Source organism: Talpa occidentalis, unplaced genomic scaffold (assembly GCF_014898055.3).
Source record: "Talpa occidentalis isolate TD23 unplaced genomic scaffold, MPIMG_talOcc4v2.1, whole genome shotgun sequence".
Lineage (NCBI taxonomy): Eukaryota > Metazoa > Chordata > Mammalia > Eulipotyphla > Talpidae > Talpa > Talpa occidentalis.
In genome coordinates, this window is record NW_026555331.1 from 32,207,510 (window position 1) to 32,228,301 (window position 20,792).

Genomic DNA, 20,792 nt, shown 5'->3' on the forward strand with positions numbered 1-20,792 from the left:
TTAAACTTATTGATTTATCATTTAGAGTAGGCATCAGTTCAGTTTCAACACATATCCCTAAAGAGTAAAAATAAAGGTTTTAGTACTTTCTTTTGACCAAAATCACCTTGTATAGCTCATCCTGAGCCAACAATATTATGTAGCGTCATATACTTTTAAGCTACATTAGTACTTCTACAAAACCATTCCTGGATTGGTCAGATTGCTATGCTCAATATTATGTCTGACTTTGGAAGATCTTAGAGAAATGAGAATGACTCTGTAGGCAAGTAAACAAGATGATGATGAATTGGAAAAACATGTCACATGAAAGGAACTGGGTTTGTTTCCCCTGAGAAACTACCAACCAAATCCAGAATCATGATCTCTGTCTTCAGATATGAAGAGACTGTAATATTACAGAGAATTTTATTGGAATATGAGTATAAATTACAGAAGGAAAGATTTCAAGTTCACATTTTAAAAATACTTTTCATGGCTTAAGAGTTACCTAACAGGCTTCCTTATGGGAGATTTACTTCCCATTGCAGGAAGTTTTTAAGAAGGTAGGTAACTTAAAATCCGGAGAACTATGTAGAAAGTATCTTTATGATGGTCCCTAGGACTTAATTTTGTTTTTGTTTTTAAATTCTGGGACTCTAGGAAACCCAGTTTGAAAACTGCTGATAAAGCAGCCAGATAGAAAAATCTAGTGGCTTCCCTGGTGGTCTAGAGGTTAAGTCTCAGCGCTATCACTGCTACAGCCTGAATTCGATCCTGGGCTAGGAAGCTAACTCACATACGGCAAAGCAGACGACCTCTCCTGTCTCCCCCTCTGTTCCCCTTAGCAGTGTATTTCAGCAAATCAGCCTGTTCTGCTCCTACTCTGTCTCTGGAGAAGCCTCTTGCCCTCTCCCCAACCCCACATACCTTTGGCCTATACCCAGTTCTTCTAAGCAAAAAATAAATTAAAATTTGAAAAGAAAAAGAAAAATATCTAGTTATTCTAATGCCCATTTTCTATTTTAATCATTCAGTATATAAAATAGCCATTAAAAATTCTGAATTGAAGAATGACATGGTTTGATTTTTTTCTTAGGAAGGTCACTCTGTTGTCAATATGAAACTAAAATTAAAACTGGGATGAAGTAGGAGACCAATTTAGAGGTTGCTTCAATGGCTAAGGCAAGAAATGATTAACTTAAAAACTTTAGCAATGATGGACAGAGAGGTAGAATTAAAAAGACCTAAGAAAGAGTATGGTATAATGGGAAGAGAGAAATCTGAGTTAATTTTCAACTTTAGCACTTTGGGGATTGAGTGAAGTGGACATTAGCAGATATTGAACATATGGAGAAACAGCAGGTTTGACCAGAACAATCTTGACTTTAGCTTTAGACCTTGTAAGTTTGAAGTAAGTCTAACTCACGTCAGTCAGATCAAGTGTGCAATGGAAAAATCGGAGATAGAATTTAGGAGCCACATCTAACTTGGAGAAATAAAGTTTGGAGTCATGGATACATAATAAATATGATGAGTGATACCATGGGAGAAGAGAATAGGTGAAATTAGCTAGGAAGACTGTAAGTAGAGAGATAAGGTATGAGAGGAACCTGGGTACATCTTGACTACTACTTATAGCTGATAATGGCACACAATAAAAATAATGCAGGAGAAATGTTAAAAAAAAATGCCCACTGCTCCCCTCAGCAGTGTATTTTGGTCCTTCTGCCTGCTCTGCTCTCTACTCTGGCTCTGGTGAATTCTCTCACCCTCCCACGCTTCTGACTGTACCCAGTGCTTGCATAAATAAAATAAATAAATCTTTTAAAAAAAAAAAAGTAAGTCACTCCCATTTAAAAAAAAGAATATCATGACTAAAATTGTTATTAGTTGAATTTTTATTTGGCCTGGGCATTTCTATTCATTCATTATTGTTTTGTTTTGTTCTTTATCAAATTGACTATGTTGGCCTTGAATCTGATCAGTGCAAATTTATACTATTGCTTAATAAAAAAAATCATACTTCCATAAGTATGATGTATATGAGGTATATTTCCTTAGACCTTCTTTGCTCTTTGTTTACCTCAGGAAATGCAACTTCACCACAAGTACAAAGACCATCTTTCATGGACTACTTTGATAAACAGGATTTCAAGAATAAGAGTCATGAAAACTGTAATCAGAACATGCACGAACCCTTCCCTATGTCCAAAAACGTTTTTCCTGATAACTGGAAAGTCCCTCAAGATGGAGATTTTGATTTTGTAAGTACCTTTTTATTTTCACATTTATGTTTTCTCCTTTATTTTATCATCATGTTGAGAAATATAGCATGTGTGTGTGAATGTGTAAAATTACAGGCTGCATATTCAGTGTATAGCCATGTATGTGGGTAAAGGAATTGTGAAATTGTCATTTGCTTGTAAAAATGTACTTGCAAAGTAATATACATACATAGTTGTTTACAGTTAAATATGTCCATATTTAGAGAAATAATAGGACTCTTTAAACTAAAATGGCAACTGCTTCAAAAGATGTTTTGAATAATGTGAATGTGAGATTCTTCTGACAGGATTCAGCTTCCGACACAAATGATGCAAAGGCTTTTATAATGTAGTCTTTGAACACTTTGCCTCAATTTTGAAAGCTAGTTTCTACTTACGCGCTAATTTCACTAGGTTTGTCAAAAATAATAGCCCAGTTCTAGTCTAGTTGCTATGTAAACTTCAGTATAAGCCTGCCTTATTTCCTCTTTTGTTCCATTGTCTCTTTATTTCTTCTGCCCTGTTCCTTATTTATTTCTTTTGAAGAATGCATATAGTACAGTTAATTAATTTTAAAGCAGCTGTTTCCACGACTTGAGAGCGTAATTTCTCAAAATGAGTTCTTCAGTGAAGTAACCACATTTTTGAAGTAAATTTTACCATGGTAAAAATTTACCATGTTTTAAATAGTATTTATTTTTGCCTATTGCTGTATCTGATTTTTTATATAAGATGATAGCAATCCAATATAGCTATATTTATTAACATACATTTATTTATAACTAGATAAAATTTTAGACATGTATCTCTTTGAAGTTTTAAGTAATATTAAACCATTTTGCTTATTTGTGCCATTAAATGCTTTGAGAAATATAAATATTTCTAGTGGTAAGTGCTTTTTTTCATAATACTGTTATTATTTGAGTTTTTAAATAATCAGATGATAAAGTTTCAAAATATACCCTCAATAAATTTGGTACTAAATGCTAGCAGATGTAAGCAATAGTAAAGATTAGTCTGAAAATTATAATATCGAGTCTTTCAATTATGAAGTTAGAAATTAGAAAATTAGCATCTGTATTTCTATAGTTCTAGTAAGATTTCATTTTGAACTATCTACTTTAAAAATATATAAATTATTTAGAATGCTGACATTCAGATGCTTTAAATCATTTATGAACATAATGAATAATGTAGAATGTTTAACATCAAAGAACTCTGTCTTGTCTCAGTTGGAATAAGTCTTAATAGCCTATGGGAACAGTTTGAAATGAGCTACAAAGTAATGAATAAATTATCATAGTTAGGAAATGGCAAATAAAATGACTTAATTCTGTTTTAGAAAGTCTTTGTTATCACTCCAAAACCTTAATGGCTTAAAATACCATGTTTTGTTTGCTCACAATTTTGTGGTAAGCAGTATGACTAGTTGGTTCTTCTGCTCATCTCACTAGGGTATCTTCAGTGTAGTCATCTAGCAGCTTGACTTGAGCTCAGTGAACTCTCTAAAGTTACCTCACTTGTGTATTTGACATGACCCTTTCAGATAGTTTACTGACCGTTGGCTTGGCTGTATGACCCTATCAGACAAGCCCTAGAGTTATATGTGACAGTATCAGTCTTTGAAAAGGTTGATAGCAGAAGTTTCAAGATCTCTTGAAACCTATGTTTACAGTCCACATCATGTACATTTACAATAGCATCAAAAAGAATGAGTACTTGGAATAATTTTAACCAAGAAAATGAAACACTTCCACACTGAAAAATTTTAAAACATTGTTGAAATAAACTAGACAACCAATAAATGGAAGAATTTCTCGTGTTTATGGATTAGAAAACTTAATATTTTGTTAAGGTGTCAGTATTGTCCTAAGCAAAGTAGAGATTTAATGCAATCACTATCAAAATCCCAATGACATTTTTTTACAGAAATGGAAAAATCCTTCTTAAAATTCATGTGGACTTAAGGGTGTCAAGTAATCAAAATAATCTTGAGAAAAATTATGAAACTAGAGGTTCATGCTTGCTAATTTCAAAACTTACTACAAAGCTGTAGTAACCCAAACAGACAAACATAAGGCTAGAGGTGTAGAATAGAGAGCCTAGAAATAAACTATCACATAGTCAAGTGATTTTTGACAAGCATACCAGTATCATTCAATGAAAAAGGTACAGTCTTGTCATCAAATGATGCTGGGAAAACTGAATATCCACATGCAGAAGATTCAACCATATATATGAAAATTAATGGAAAAATGAAACAAAGATCTAAACATAAAAACTAAAGCTATAGAACTCCAAGAAAAAAGCATAGGGGAAAACTGCATGACATTGGTTTTGACAATGATTCATTGGATATAACACCAAAAGTACAAGCAACAAAAGAAAAAATAGGTAATTTTAACTATATCAGCATTAAAACTTTCGTGCATCAAAGGACAGTCAGCAGGGTGAAAGGCATTCTCTCATAGAATGGGAGAAATATTTGCAAATAATATATCTGATAAGAGGTTAATATCCAGGATATATAAAGGACTCCTACAATTCAACAACATAAAATCAAACAACCCAACTTAAAAATGGGCAAAGGAGTCATGTTCATTGTAGAATTATTTGCAGTAGCCACGTTTTGAAAACAACCTATGTGCCCAACAAAAAATGAGTGGGTTAAGAAGTGGTATATATATACAATGGAATACTTCTCGCCTATAAGAAAAGATGTTGCCATTTGGGACAGCATGCATGGGGCGAAAAGCCAAATACCAAATGATTTCACTCATGTGGAATATAAAGAAACAAAGGAACAGATAAAACTAAACCAAAACAAACCCTAGAAACTTGAGTGTAGAGTTGAAGGGTAGAGAAGGGGAACAAAGCAGGGTGGGGGCAGAGTGGACTATAGTGGAAGATTTTGGGTGCTTGGTGTGGTGGGTATGGTGTAACACATCTGAGGAGGTATGAACCTTTCTCTAAATCATATACAGTGGTGTCAATCATTGTTACCCTAATAAAAAATAATATTGTACAGTTTTTAAAAAATGGGCAATGAGTCCAATAGATGTTCTGCAAAGACAGTATACAAATGGCCAATGAAATGAACAGAAGAAAAGATGTTCACTTATCGCTAATCATTAGGAAAATGCAGATTTATGTTGCAGAAGGTCCTTTGGAATGAAAGAAATTGCTATGATCATCTTTGCAAACAACCTATTAAAATTTACCTCCCTGGTGGTGCAAGGGGTTAAGTCTTAGCACTATGAAACTATCTGCAGCCACTGTAGCATACCAGGGAGCTAACCCAGCAGCAGACCTCTCCTGACTCACCCGCTGCTCCCCTCAGCAGTGTATTTCAGGCAATCTTGCCTGTTATGCTCCCCACTATGTCTCGCTGCTCCCCTCAGCAGTGTATTTCAGGCAATCTGCCTGTTATGCTCCCCACTCTGTCTTTAGTGAATCCTCTCACCCACCCCCCCGCCCCCTGAACCTCTGGCCTACACCCTAGCTCTTGTATGAATAAATAAATAAAATCATTTTAAAAATTGTCATAATTAAAATTCAACAGAAATTAGAATATTAAATTTAGGAAATTCAACACATGCACAGCTTTTGACATTCAGACCTCCACTGTCCTTTTTAGCCTCAGTTTTGTGAATCAAAGTATCAAATTTTCCAGGGGCCAGCTCTTCTAAGCTTTTGGTAATGTTTTCAGCCCATCATGGTTTTGGAGTCTATCTGGAAACTCCAAAATTTGTTCAAAAGCATTTAACTTATTAACAGATGTTGTGTTTTCTTCTTTAGGATATGCTATGCACTATTTATAAAAAATATATATTTGGTTAAAAATACAAAGAACAATTAATCATTAAATATAATTCAGAGCAGTAATTCAAAGGCTTAAGAATTACTGCTGTGGTTTTGCATAAGAAGGAGACTCCGTAATAGCTGAAGTAGTTTATGAAATTATATTGTGGAGGGGAACTTTGTCTAAGCATTGAGAGATGGATAGCCAGAAAGAGGGAAATTAGGCACTACAAAGAATGATATATGTAGTAAAAAGCTTAGAGGTAGGAGACCTTAGACATAAAAACCTTCAACTTCATTTGGAACAATATGGGAGATAGAACAGAAAAGCAGGTCTGGTTCATATGGTGGAAGCCTTGAATGCAATATTGCAAAGTCAGAATGTTTATTTCATAGACAGCAGAAAACTGCTGAAGTTTAGAGAATGGCATGATGGAAAATGTTTTATGATGATTAATATTAATCTTGATGGGAGAATGTAGAAGTGATTGACAGGAGAAGACTAGAGGTAGGGGAAATCAGTTATATGAAGCAGGCTTGAAATAATATAGTAGTGCAATGGGGGAGAAAGAAATAACAAAAAACTGCTAGATGTAGGAGACATTGTAAAATGTTAATTAACGGAAGTAGCTGATTTTTTAAAGAGTACTATTTTGGTTAAGGTGAGGAACTAAACAATTGAAGGTAAAAGAAGAAAGGAAAATGTGCTTACAGTAGGAAAGAGACTTCAAGAGATCATATGACTGGATCCAGTTTTTACAGAACTATTTTTTTTCTGACTTACAAAGGGCATGTAGCCTTAAAGGTCAGTGGGAGGAAGGGAAATGACTAGAGGAGTTTTTTTCTTCCCCAACATTTACTACACCTACAACTGGAGCTGCTCCACCTTTTCATCACTTTAAGGAAAGTAAAAAGTGTTTTAATAGTTTCTTGGGGAAATGTAAATAGGAATAAATAAGAAGTAATTAAAGAAAGGATTACCAGGACATGAATAAAGAATTGCTGGGCCTCCCTGGTGGCGCAGGCCGTTGAGCGCTGCACTGTGAAGCTGTCCACAGCCTCTGCAGCGCGGTTCCATCCCCACTGGCAGGCGAGAATCCCACATGGCGCAACAGACCTCTCCTGTCTCGCCCGCTGCTCCCCTCAGCAGTGTATTTCGTCAGTCTGCCTGCTGTGTTCCTGGCTGTCTCTGGTGAATCTTTTCACCCTCCTGCACATCTGGCCTGTACCCCGGTTCTTGTATAAATAAATAAATCTTTACAAAAAAAAAAAGAATTGCCAAGAGTAGTAGTGAGTGTGGTAAAAGACAAAGATAACTGTAAGAGGAACTAAAAGAGAATAGACAAAGAGGAAGCATAGGTGGGGTAAATTGTAAAGGGTTAGATGGAATACTTTGCTTACAATGTAAAGGAAGTGGACTAAAAGCAAGACAGATTTCCATTTAAGACACCAGCTGGTAATGATTAGGGAAATCTGGTCTTATTCATTTCATCATACATTAGATATAGAATGTTAAAAAATGTGACTCATCAAAGTATAAAGTGTGCAAAGTTTGTGTTTATCTTCCTTTTTTATGATGTTACTCAAGGCTATCTTCCAAAAGAGAAATGAATTTGATACAATTCCTCTCTCTATTAAATAGAAGTTGCTTAAAATAACCTTAAGTTGTTTTGACCATATTTCCAGAACATAGAACCTTTATCCTGCCTTGAGGAAAATTGCTTTCAAGAAAGAAAAATAAAAGAGAACTCTTCATTGTCTTTTGTAGTACTCAGAATGGATTCTAAAAGGAATCTATTCAGAGAGGCACCTGTTAGACAGATGTGCAGAGTAGGAAGTATTCTTTATCTTAAAACCTGTATGCAGCATAATTTCTCTTAGCATTTGTCTTTTCTGTGGACATTGTTTCATTTATGTTTCTGAATATGATGAGATGATAGAAGAATTAATTTATGATTTCACCAGTTTGAGGGTACTATAAAGATAGGATAAGATATATTTGGCTAATTGAACCACTTTAGCTCTACTAAAAAGTTTTGTTTAGGGTGTGCCTATGAAGATTTCTAAAACAAATGTAAAAGGCAAATCTGTTTATTATAGCACTAGTCTAATGTTTCGGTTTTTGTTAGAATTATTTCCAAACAGCCTTAGCATCCAGATTGTTTAGTGTTAAATAAAGAGCGTGTAGATCATGTTTTGCAGAAATTACAGTATCATACTTAAATAGATATATTTTGGGTGACATAAAGATTTTGGAATAAGAACAAAAACTTTAAAAACCATCTGTTAACCCACTATTGGTTCCAAATTTTAAAAAAAGAAATTGGATTGACAGTAATTACTACTATAAGAGGACTTAGGTAAATCAACCATATTTTTGTTTTTGACTCAAATTGAATTGTAAGGTAACATTTCTTGATGACTGTGATTCTTAAGTACTTACTCAGTTTGTATTCTTTTGAGCTAGGGAACCCAAGAATCCTCCAGGGCAACACTGGAGAGAAAGTCTCAATAATATAGCAGATGAAAGAAAAACGTTCTCTCCAAGTGAAAATTTGCTGCAGACTTTCCTAAGTTTTTTATAGCCCTGCCACTGATTCCTGAATTGGCAAGTGTGGTTGTGAGGGGGGGAGGGGGGAGAAGGAGGGGGTTGAAAAGGCACCTCACAGCTCAAAACACAAAAAGCAGCTGAACCTGGAGAAAGTCCCAACCTTGCTGCTGAGCTTCCATGAGCATTTTTGGAATCATCCCTTATTTTTGAGAAATGTTTCTTTCTCTTTTCACCCTCCTAGAGCAGCAGCAGTTATGAAGGATAGTAGAGTCAGTGGTGGATTATTGGAACCCACAAAACAAACAAACAAACAAACAAACAAAAAACTGTAGTAATACTAGCCCTTTAGAAATCCCTCAGCAACACAGGCCCTGTGGAAAGGAAAGCCTTGATGTAAAAGGTTAAGCTAGCAGCACCTACCAGCTTTTACCAGCGTGGCAGTCTTTATCATCTGCTCTATCTACTTAATACAGATAATATTTTGACTTTATAAAGATATATTGGCTGAAAGTTTCCCTTGCAGTGTACTCCTTAGTGAAAGAACTTCTTGTTCTCATCAGTCCCTAGTTTTGTGGACTGAAGAAACCATTTCAGTTGAGTCAAGTATTTAAGCATATTGTCATCGATTAGCTTTGCATTAATTAAATGATTATTGTCAAGTATTTCCAGATGTCTGCAAGAGTATTAACAAAGTATGAAAAGATAACTATAGATACTTTAGATTTATTTCTTCTAGGGTAAAGAAGAAATAAACACAAGTTCTCAAATGTTTTAGTGGGTAGCCCTGGATAAGAGTTTATGATTACAGGTGTACATGTGGCATGAACTTGAGTGTATGTGGCACATTGTGCTTTCACTACTCTTTCTTTGTAGAGCCAACAGGAAATTAAAATTAATGAGAAGCCTGCACTCTGAAATACTTGCAGAATTCTTGACAATTTCAGTTCCTTGCCAGCTCACGAAATCTCTGCTGGCAATTGTATCTAACAGATGGTGTGGTGTGTGCACAGTTGTATCATGTGATTGTCTGGGTCCATGTAGAATTTTATTAGATTTTGACCATCAATCTGTTGAGGCATTTAAGACAGTCATAACTTCTGTTCTGAAAGGAGAGTGGCCTTTCTTCAAAGTTAAGTTTATGTTCAAGTAGAAAAAAATGTGAATAGTCAGTGGGCAACTAAACTATATTTAGTTGATTCTATCGTAGTTAAAGACAACAGAAATTTAGTGTCTCTGAACTGCTGCACTTTTCCCCTTCAGTATCATTTAACCCATTTGGCCACCTGACGTAGAATGAGCATTTTGCTTTCTTATTCCTACATAGGCTGTTGAAGGCTTCTATGATTTCAGAAACTTCTATTTATTTGGTGGTTATTTCTATGAAAAGCCTATGAAACAATAAACTAATTCTGCTTATTTATGTAATTAATGCCTTAAATCTCATGATATTATCATTTCCTGTACAAATTAAAGTGAGCAAGAATGCATTTATGCATTAATTAAGATAAAAAAAGCAGTGTGCAGGTACAGTTTGTGGTTTCTTGTCACCGTGTTGGAATTTATTAAGACATTGCAAAACGAAAAATCTCTTACCAAAAAGAGTTCTTAAAAGCATAGACTTTCTTCATAGTAATTTGTTCTTTTTAAAATGTCATTTATTTAGAAGATTGTGTTGAAAATTTGACAGTTTGCATTTTTTAAACAGATACTGTACTCCAAGCATATGTTATGGCTAATGTTAATACTGAGGAAGTTATTTTGACTGTATGGGTTTTCTGTTCATAACCTCATGTTGAATGTTTAGTCAATAAGCAGTGGCAAATGTTGGGGTGATTACATCAAAAAGATGTTAAAACCAATAGTGAAGTTCAGGATCAAAAAGGACTGGACAATATAATTTATTGACTTTTAATATAAGACTGTTGCCCCACAGAGTTTACTTCTTAAAAAAGTAAGCCATTAGGTTACAAATAATATTAGGATTGGTTGAAGTTACTAGTAATGCATATAATAGGTTTTGTTGATAATATTAGTTGTTTTTTACTTTATCATAAATGAAATTTCTTTAACTGAGGTTTTTTTTTTTAATACTTTCATTCTGGCTTTCAGAATATGCTTGGTAGTTTAGTGTCAGAACCCCTTCCATAACTGATCTTTACCATGATTTCTGACATATACATCTTTCACACTTAGGAGGACATAATTTTATTTTACATTTATTTTCTCATAATCTTTCCCTGAATTATTTCTTCTTTTTAATTAACCTAAGACATTAGCCACAATATTTTCTAAAATATTGTAATACCTTTTATTGAGATATAGTTCACCCATTTAAGATTATTTATAAAATACTATATATACAGTTATGTAACCATTACTACAATCAATTTTAGAATATTTCATCACCCAAAAAGAAACCCTGCACCCATTAATGATCACTCCTATTTCCCCACCATGTCCTCCTCTTCCCAGCCCTAGGGAACTACTAATCTAACTTCTGTCTCTCTGGACTTGCCTTTCTTGACATTTCATATAAATGGAGTTACATAATATGAACCACAATTATTTTTTCCCCCTTTCACTTAACAGTTGATCATAATAGGATGACATAACATCTCTTTGACTTAGGAATTTGCAAACTATCACAAGAGATAATATAAACCAGCATAGATATTACTTGAAGTCATAAATAAAATATTTTAAAGTGAACTTTTCATGACCTTAAATACTAGGTTAGTGAAATCTATTTTTGTATATTAGAAATCATTTGTAATATATATCTAGTTATCCCCAGGACCCTAGTTCCTCAGGCATGGGGGTCTGGATTTTCATAGTGTTATTTTTCTTTGTTCTAGCTTAGGGTGAAAATTTCTTAGTCTCTTTTAAATTAAACTTGCAGCAGAACCACCCTGCTTTTTGTAGCTTGTTCACAGTGACCATACAACTTGGATTTTCCTGAACAGTTCTAAAATTTCACATATTTCATCCTAATTTCAAGCCATATGTTGTGATTTTTTATTTTAACAATGTACTTACTATATATAGTGGGAAATTTTTCTCTAGCCAATCTTGATTTAATTAAAACTAATGCATAGGTGATAAGCTAGTTTTTTGGGCAAATATTTATATTTTCAGAATTGTCAGTGAATTTATTATGAGTATCCTTTCCATTAAGATTTATTGTATATATTTCCTAAGCTTTCTGTTCTTAAAAAAAAAAAATCCCTGGATATTGAGTAATTTGATAGACTTCTCCATTTTGGGAGCACAATAGCAGGGTGATGTAGGAAAATGGCCTAGTCTCAGAAGATTGGTGGTGATCTGTTGTTTGGAAGTGCCATGTGATCTGTATATACTTATATTGGGGAGGGGGTGGTATTTCCATCTTAACAATAGTAAGCCTTCCAACCTATGAACATGGGATGTCTTTTCATTTGTTTGGGACTTTCAAATTTCTTTAAGCAATATTTTGTAGTTTTCATAGTATAAGTTTTATATGTTTTTTGTTAAATTTATTCCTAAATGTTTTATTCTTTTTGTTGCTATCGTAAATGGATTTCTTTTTTTTATTTCATTTTTGGTTTTCTCAGAGCTACTGTATCAAACATGGTTGATTTTTGTATGTTGGTCTTGTATCCTATGACCTGCAGAGTTTGTTCATTGGTTCTAATAGTTGTTTGTTTGTTTTTGTTTTTTGGTGGACTCCTTTAGATTTTCTGTGTACAGGATGACCTCATCTGCAACTTAAGATAGTTTTACAGTATTGTGTTTAAGTACATCATTTCAACAAACATGTATTGAGGTCTTGTTCTTTCAGACATTGTGCTCCATGTCAGTAGTGTAGAGATAAAAGAGATAATCTCTACTTTCATCAAGCATGCAATCTAGTTGAGGTGTACAGTTTTAAATCAGTAATCACAGTTCGATATCACACATACTATGATTGAGAAATATGTAAGGTACTACAGTAGCACAGAGGATAAGGGCTACTAAGCTGAGAGAGTAAAGGGAAATTCCACATTAGATTATATACAGTTCTGGATCATTTTGTAAATAAATAGCCATTGGTTATGATAACTTGTCATTTCAAGGCTAAAATGAGCTTGGACATTTTCAGATTATTTTGTAGTACTTCAGCTTTAAGATTTTTTAGGTCTATCAAAATTTAAGGAGATTTGCATTAATAGACAACACATCAAGTTTTCAAAGTATATACAGATGTTTGATTATGTAGTAAATCTGTTGCTATAAAAGCGTATGATCACATTTGGAAAATTGCTATTGCATGTCTTGGCAGTTTGTTAAGAACTGAAAACTTTTAAAACTAACTGGTGTTTTGATAGATTAAGTTCAAGGCCACCTTTTGTTTAAATGATGTTTTGTTTTCTGTAATTAGACCATGCTAGGTGAATTAAGTATGTAATTAAAAACAGAAGATTTGGCTAATTCAGAGTAAATGTGTACAAAATACAAGGTCATTATCCATCTCTAGTGAAACTCCAGATGAACAGCACACATGGAACTATTTATAAAACATTTGCATGGTCAGAGCTCCTCGAGATTGCTGTCCATGGCTTTAAAGCATTCTTAGACTTTCAGGGGGAAAAAAAGTACCTGTAATGTAGAAGTATGATCCCATTTTCTGTGTTCATCTGAATTGAAAACTGAATAAGATTAGAATCTAATCATCTATCCCAAATAAAAAGGTAAAAATATACGCCTCCTGTTTCAGCAGTGAACATTTAATATTTTGCTTGCAGAGTTCATGGTCAGAACTCTGATAACTTCTGCGTATTCTGAGTCTCAGTTGCTTTCATTTTCATACACTCTGGAGATATGCAAGTAAAACATCTCTAGTTTAATCTGTTTCCTCAATGCTTAGTCACAGAGGGTGCCATGGGATGGGAAACCTAGGAAGAGTTTCTCTGAATATTTTTTTCTTTTTGTGGTTCAGAACTGGAAAACAGGTGTTTAATTTAGTGGTTTGATTCATGGAGAAAATTAGAATTTGTTATTGGAAGCACAAAATTTGAACTTCTCTTAGAAATCCTGTCACAGTTTAGCTCATGCTCCCTCTCCAGCTTTTTTTCTTGGTTCCCCTTCTGCAAGTATCTGTGCTTCAGTTTTCCTGGACTTCTCTGGCATCACCACCCCGGCCTGTCTTTTGCCTGGTTTTAAAGGCACTGTTTGAGGTTGATTTCCTCAGGGGAAAAAGATAGGTTAGCTTTCCAAATGCATGTGTCCATAATCGCTTAAAAACTTTTAACTATCTGTCTTTCCCATTTTTAACTGCTGCCAGGGTTTCAAAAGATCATGACTCGTGTTCAACACTGTATCACCGCAACAGTGTTAATTTTTGGCCAATAGGAACTCAAACAACATTGTTCAATAAAATACATGTCAGGTAAATGCTACAGATCTTTAATTTAAATTAGACTCAAATCAAAAGCATTACAATTTTTAAAATCTGTGCTACAACACTATACTAGGCAATGGTAAGACAAAATAGTAAGTGCTCTCCTATTTGTCCCTCTCAGATAGCTTAAAATTAATTAAAAGATTTTTCTGGAAATTTGTTATAAAACCTTTTTAAGGTTTAATAACTACTAATTTGGGATAAAATACCTATTTTAATTTCCTAATCCAAGCCAATTAAGTAGTTAAGATGCCCATGCAAACAATCATAATGCAAATAGGTTTATTGTTTAATGGAAGAATCTTCAAAACTATAGTTGAAACTGTACAAGGAACACCAAGTCTTCCTGATAGGGAAAGGAGATGCTGCTAAAGAAATTAGTATTTAAACAGATTTTAAAGAATGAGTAAGATTGTACCAAGTAGACAAGTGGAAAAATGGCACTGTAGCATGTGCAGAAGACTTGGGCACAGGCAAACATGCTCAACATTGCTGGAGCATGAAGTTCAATTGGGAATTGGTGGGAATGAGGGTGGAGAGTAGCAGGCACATTTATGCCATACAGAGAAATTGAGATTAGCTTGTAGATAATTGAGAAGCATTAAAAAAATTATAATGAACAGTTATTCTCTAGAAACAGATTGCAAGGTTCCAGAGACCAGGTCTGGTGAACAGGGTTGAGGAGAGAAATCAGAAAGAACCGAGGAATAAAGAAATAACAGACACAAAATAGAATTTAAGAGAAGTGGAACCCAGGGGAAGCAAGATTTCTCAGCCCAAGCTCAAGTGTCCCGAGTGCCTGGTGCAACTCATTTTTATTGACAGAAACTGCCCCCTTCCCTTCTTTGTTAGTTATTAGACAATGAGTCACTCTCAGTATTTAGCTTTGTTTGGGCACACATTCACTGCCAAGGTTCTGCCTTATCAGGTATATTCTATTCTCTGCTCTTGCCTGTTTCTCAGGCTTAGCTTTGCTCACACAGGAAAGGACATCGTGGTCTGAACACGGGCCAGTCTTCCAACCCGTGTTGACCAGTCTTCCAGTCACGACCCCGACATTCTCCTTGTCTCAGCACTTCATGCCTTAGGGGTCTCCAACAGCAAGTGGTTAAGGTTAGAGGTAGGGATATTGTTAAAGAGAGCACTACAATGTGATAAAGTCCAAATGATAAATGGATGAAGGCAATGGAATGGGTCTCTAGTCCTTAAGTGATTAGATCTGGGAAGTGAAGGAGAGGGAAGTACCTCAGATAATTCTCAGATGTCTTATTTGAACAGCCTGCTAGATGATGTCTCCATTCACTAAGTTAAGGAATAGTGAATAACATTTTAAGGGGAAACATGATGAATCAGTTTTGCACATGTATGTGCTGTCTAACATTCAGAAAGAACTGTTTGTTCTATATATCCAGATATCTGTCTTGGCTATCTTTATGGCCTAGAGATTCAGAATTATGGGTCATTTTTAAACTAATGTAGTTGAAGTCATGCATATAATAATAGATTGGCTTGCTAAGATAAGCCCCTGGGGAATATCAACGGGAGGAGGAATATGACATTTTACGTACTGAGGGAGGAGAGCTTTTCCAAAAAAAGATCAATGTGAAAAGCTTCAATAAGATTAAATCATATGAGAGCTTATAAACTGGAGATAGGATGTGACACAAGGTTAGTGCTACTTTTAAGTCAAGTAGCCTCAGATGGTAAAGTCTAAAGCTATATTACTTCAGGGTAAAGAGTGAATCAAGGGCCTCCCTGGTGGCGCAGGCGGTTGAGCACAGCTCTGTGAAGCTGTCTGCAACCTCTGCAGTGCCAGTTTGATCTCAGCCGGCTGGCGAGGGTTCCACATGGTGCAGCAGACCTCTCCTGTCACGCCCACTGCTCCCCTCAGCAGTGTATTTCGTCAGTCTGCCTGTTCTGTTTCCCGCTCTGTCTCTGGTGAATCCTCTGACCCTCCCATGCATCTGGCCTGTACCCCAGCTCTTGTATAAATAAAAAAATAAATCTTTAAAAAAAAAGAGTGAATCAAGGGGAAGAAGTAGTCTGCTTTCTAGGAAGAGAAGAGATATAAGAAGATAATTGAAAGGAAGCTTACAGTTAAGGAAACTTTATTTTGGTTTGACTTTGGTTATGAAAACTTGATGATTTTTTAAAGGAAAGATTTAATGGCAGGAACTGGAGAATTGACTAAAGATAATCAATGGAATGAAGTCTCTAAGTAAAGAGGGTGGATGGGACCAAGAGCATTGATAGGGAAACCAATTCTAGATAGAAAAGAGGAATTAGTGCTGTTCCAACTTAGGGAACTGGGTGACTGCAGACTTGGAGATGGAAAGAAGAGTGGTAGATAGAGATGTCCCCTAAAAATTACTATGCTGGCTAAATATCTACCAGTTTCAAACCTCAGTTACTATTGTAGGTCTCCCTGGTTTTCCTACCCACAAAATCCATTTCATTCTTTCCAAAAATACAACAAAACTCTATTTTTAGGGTCATTTACTTGAACCGCCACACTGAATGTTGTTCCCATTTTCAGTCTGTCTCCTTCCTAAGTGATTATTTTCAACATTTTCACTTGGTTTTTAGACCTTTTTCAATTTCACACCTCTTCTAGATTAATTTAGTTCTTCACTGTGTTCTCCCATTCCAACTTCGTGAAATCAAATATTCTTCTAACAAATTCCAAACATCCAGGAAGACATCAATAAAAAATTAAAAAAAAAACCAACTCTTTTTAAATCCTGCTTGTACATAAAGATCCTTACGGAATGCATCAGATGACAGTTTAATTCTTTTTTGATAGAGGAAGATATATTTTGAAAGAAGACGTTATTTTGCTTATTGTTTTTATTTTTATTTTTCTCTCATTTTTCTTTGTCACTTCTACACTGTCTTATAATTTCTAGTAGTGAAGAATTTGGAAATGTTTATTTTCATTCGTTAACAATCATTTGTATGTTTCATTGAAGTTTCTTAGAAAATAATCCTTATGAAAATTTAGTAATAATGAGTGAATAATGTTGTGCTTCCACAGAAGTTATGACTTAGTCTTTTAGAATATAATCTTTGTCTTAGGCAGTAATTTTCATTCTTTCCTATTATTACTGGTTCTATTTTTAGAAGATTTTATTTCAGGCATACATTTTGAGTGCTACCTTTTATATTTTGTTATAACATGTAAGTGTAGGTCACATAATTTTGCTGTGTAGTAAAAATAGCCCTTATCTAGAAGATGAGTAATAGCTAAACATAAGTAACATCTAGAATAGGATTTTTTTTTTCAGTTTTTTCATTACTTTATTATCTGTGTAGAAAGAAACTTTACATGCCACTTTTAGCCTTCCTATGTTAGTACTATCCTTATGGTTTTTAAGATGCTATTTTGATCCCTGAATCCTTATGTATCCTTTGGTATATTTCAGTTTTTCGGATTTCTAGCTGAGACTCCCAGAATTGTTCCTATACTTATTAAAGAATTCAAAATAAAATGAAAATTTTTTATACGCTTGCTATTTTTAAGTTTGTAATAGATGAGAAAAGAGTGATTTTCATTTTATTAATAAGTGTGCTAAAGGATATCCTGAGAGCTTTCATTATCTTTTATTTGCAATAACACTTAAATATACTACCAAATTACAAAATAAAATGTTTACTATTGATTTGTTTTGGCAAAAACAAGCAAATAAAAAGAACATTACATGCATGTACACTCTCTGTATTTCTTATGTATAAGCGAAGAAGAAGGTGTAGAAGGATATCATTAGGCAGTTAGCAAGGAGGTTAGCTAGTGGATTAGCTTTTTCTATATCTGCCGTGTTATTTTTTCACTTTTGTATATTAAAAATATGAAATATAGAAAATATGAAGAAAAAATGAAATAAAATTCTGATCTCTGAATTACTGTCTAAATCAGTAATTTGCAAACCTGGTTCCATTTGAATTATCTAGAAAGATTTGTTAAAAATAAGATCCCTGACCATCAAATAGAATCTCTAAAAATGAAAAAATATTAAACTACTGGTTCTCAAACCTGGTGGATCATCAGAATCACCTAAGATGTTTTTAAATATCTACATTTCTTCCTCCATAAAGAGAGAATTAGTGGTTTGTAATGGTTTATGTAACTTGCAGTCAGTGTTCTAAAAACCTCTTGTGTAATTCCAGTGATCTACCTACTTTGAGAATGCCCTGTTTAATGATTTATTTTCTCTGTGCAAGACACTGTGTTGGGTGCTGCAGTTATGTTAAAGGTTACAAAAATGTAGGTTTGCCTTTATGGATTTTACAGTGTGGTTGGGGGTTGAGAATAGTTTAAAAAAGGATGGAAAAGATTGATAAATAACAGCTGTTAACAGGACACAAGAGAAAATGCCTTAAGATATATGTCAGGAAAAAAGGTAAGCGTGTCTGCCATTGCCTCTTTTTAACTCTATTTAATATTTAATATGTTTTGAAAGTTCTACCTAACGCATTAACACAAGAAAATGAAGTGAAATATATGTATATTAAAATACCATCATTTCAAATTGAAAATATAACCTAACTGGAAAGCCCAAAATAAGCAATGAACATTTATAAACATTATTAAAATCATACCAGTAAGATGGTCAGTTGCAAAATAAATTAAAAAGTTGTTCCTCTGTATCAGTACAGAGAAATGCTTTTAAAGATTCTACTTATAAATAATAAAACTTACAAATATATAAAAACAACCTACAATCATACTTAAGAAATTTGCCTAATAAAGTAAACCATAGAACTTAAATTAACTATATTAACTCTAGACCCATCTAAAGGATATTAAAACAATTTAATAAGTGGAGAAATATTCCATATTTGTGGATGGGAAGAGTTCATGTTTAAAAGTTACGCATTCTCCTCCCTTCCAAATTGTTCTCCATCATATAATTCAATTAAAATTGTAGGGTTTTTTGTTTTGTTTTGTTTTGTTTTGTTTGTTTTCCGACCTGACAGTGCACTTTTAAGAGATTCCTTAGAGGAATAAGCCAAATAGACTTTTTTTGGGAGAAAAAAAGGCATAATGTGAATTACTTGCATGAGTGGGTATTAAAACATTTCCAAAGCCACAATAGTTAAAACAGTCTATTACTAACTCGAAAAGATCAGAATATAATAAAAGTAGGATTTTTAGTTATTAGGAAAACACACTCAATAATAACTATTAATGAATATGGAATATGTTAGTACAGTCAGCTAAATATGTAGAAATAGTACATTCCATATGGATTAAACATTCAAATTAAAAAGCGATAGCTGGTGGGAGTGCAAACTGGTCCAACCACTATGGAGAGCTGTGTGGAGATTCATCAACCTGCTAAAGATGAAGCTTCTATATGATCCAGCAATTCCACTCCTAGGTATTTACCCAAAGGACACAGAAACATTAATTCCAAAGGGCACCTGCAACCCTATGTTTATAGCAGCACTATTTACAATAGCTAAGCTATGGAAACAACCCAAATGCCCCAAAATAGATGACAGGATCAAGTAGATGTGGTACATAGACACAATGGAATATTACTCAGCTATCAAAAAAGATAAACTCATGCAATTTGCAGTAACATGGATGGAGTTGGAAGAGATCATGCTCAGCGAAATAAGCCATAAAGAAAAAGAAAAATACCAGATGGTCTCATTCATAGCAGAAATTTAGAAAACCTAAATAAGGGACCAGGAAAAAACCTAATTCTAATAAAGTAAAAATCAAAATCAACAAGCAACTATAAACCGGAGACACACTAGGTGGGGGTGGGGGAGGAGGAAGTAGGATCAAAACAAGGGGGGTGGGAATTGTATGGGGACTATACCAAGGTGAAAATGCATACATTGTGCAAAAATGAAAAATGATGTAAAAAATGTATAAAATAAATAATAAAAACAGTAGGAAAAGTGTAGATAAATATGTACATATTCTTGATATAGATAAGGGGAAGCTTTTCTCAATATATGATAGTAAAGGCAGATGTCACTTTTTAAAAGGATTTGATTTGTTTACATAAAATTTTAAGTCTGCACAACAAAAAAATAATCAAGTAAATTGGAAATGAAATTAGGAAGAATTATTTATAATATGCCCACACCCTTAATATATAAAGAGCTCTTTACCAATTAATGATAAAAAGATTAACTCCTAACTTTGGACTGGGAAAGGAGCGCATGTAAATTTAAATTTTCAGTGGAGTAATTTGGCTAATGTATCAAAGTCTTCAAGATGGTTTTATATCCTTTTACCCAGTTTCAGGAATATAATCTAAGGAAATAGGTATTTGCAAAGGATGACAGCATTGTTTGATAGAAATTGAAAATAATTTGTTTAGAGACCCACTCCTTGAGACTCACCACTCACCAGTTCTGGGCTGCTGTTCTCATTTTCATATTTTCATGGTCGAAGGTAGTGTAATCTCCATTCTTGTAGCAGTATAGGGAAGAGGATGAAAAAAGGACATACTTCAGCCATCTTTGGAGGAAGGTACCTAGAAGCCTCCGTGTAATACTGGCCAATACTTGGTCTTATGGCTATATCTAACTGTGAGACTGGAAAATGTTTTTTTTAATCTGAATGGACGTGTGCCCAGCTGAAAATGTTATTTCTGTGGAAGAAAAAAGAACTGATAGTGGGGAATAGCTACCAGTCTACTACATATCTCTCCTCTGATTTTCATCTTCCAGTTCTTCATTTAGCTCTTATTTTTGAGGACACTGGCTCACTCTGTTTTTACTTCCACAATGTATCTGGTCCATAGATCATCTAGATGAG

At 34.2% G+C, this 20,792-nt stretch overlaps 1 protein-coding gene across 5 annotated transcripts in view; it reads left to right on the forward strand.

Annotated features, from left to right (window-relative positions):
* The window catches only part of STK3 (serine/threonine kinase 3), a 230,261-nt gene that overhangs the window by 177,988 nt on the left and 31,481 nt on the right, over positions 1 to 20,792 (forward strand). For all 5 annotated transcript variants that reach the window (XM_037503491.2, XM_054692085.1, XM_054692086.1 and 2 more), the window contains one exon: positions 2,071 to 2,246. In XM_037503491.2, coding sequence (XP_037359388.1) covers positions 2,071 to 2,246 — 176 coding nt within the window. The remainder of the gene's footprint in view (positions 1 to 2,070; positions 2,247 to 20,792) is intronic.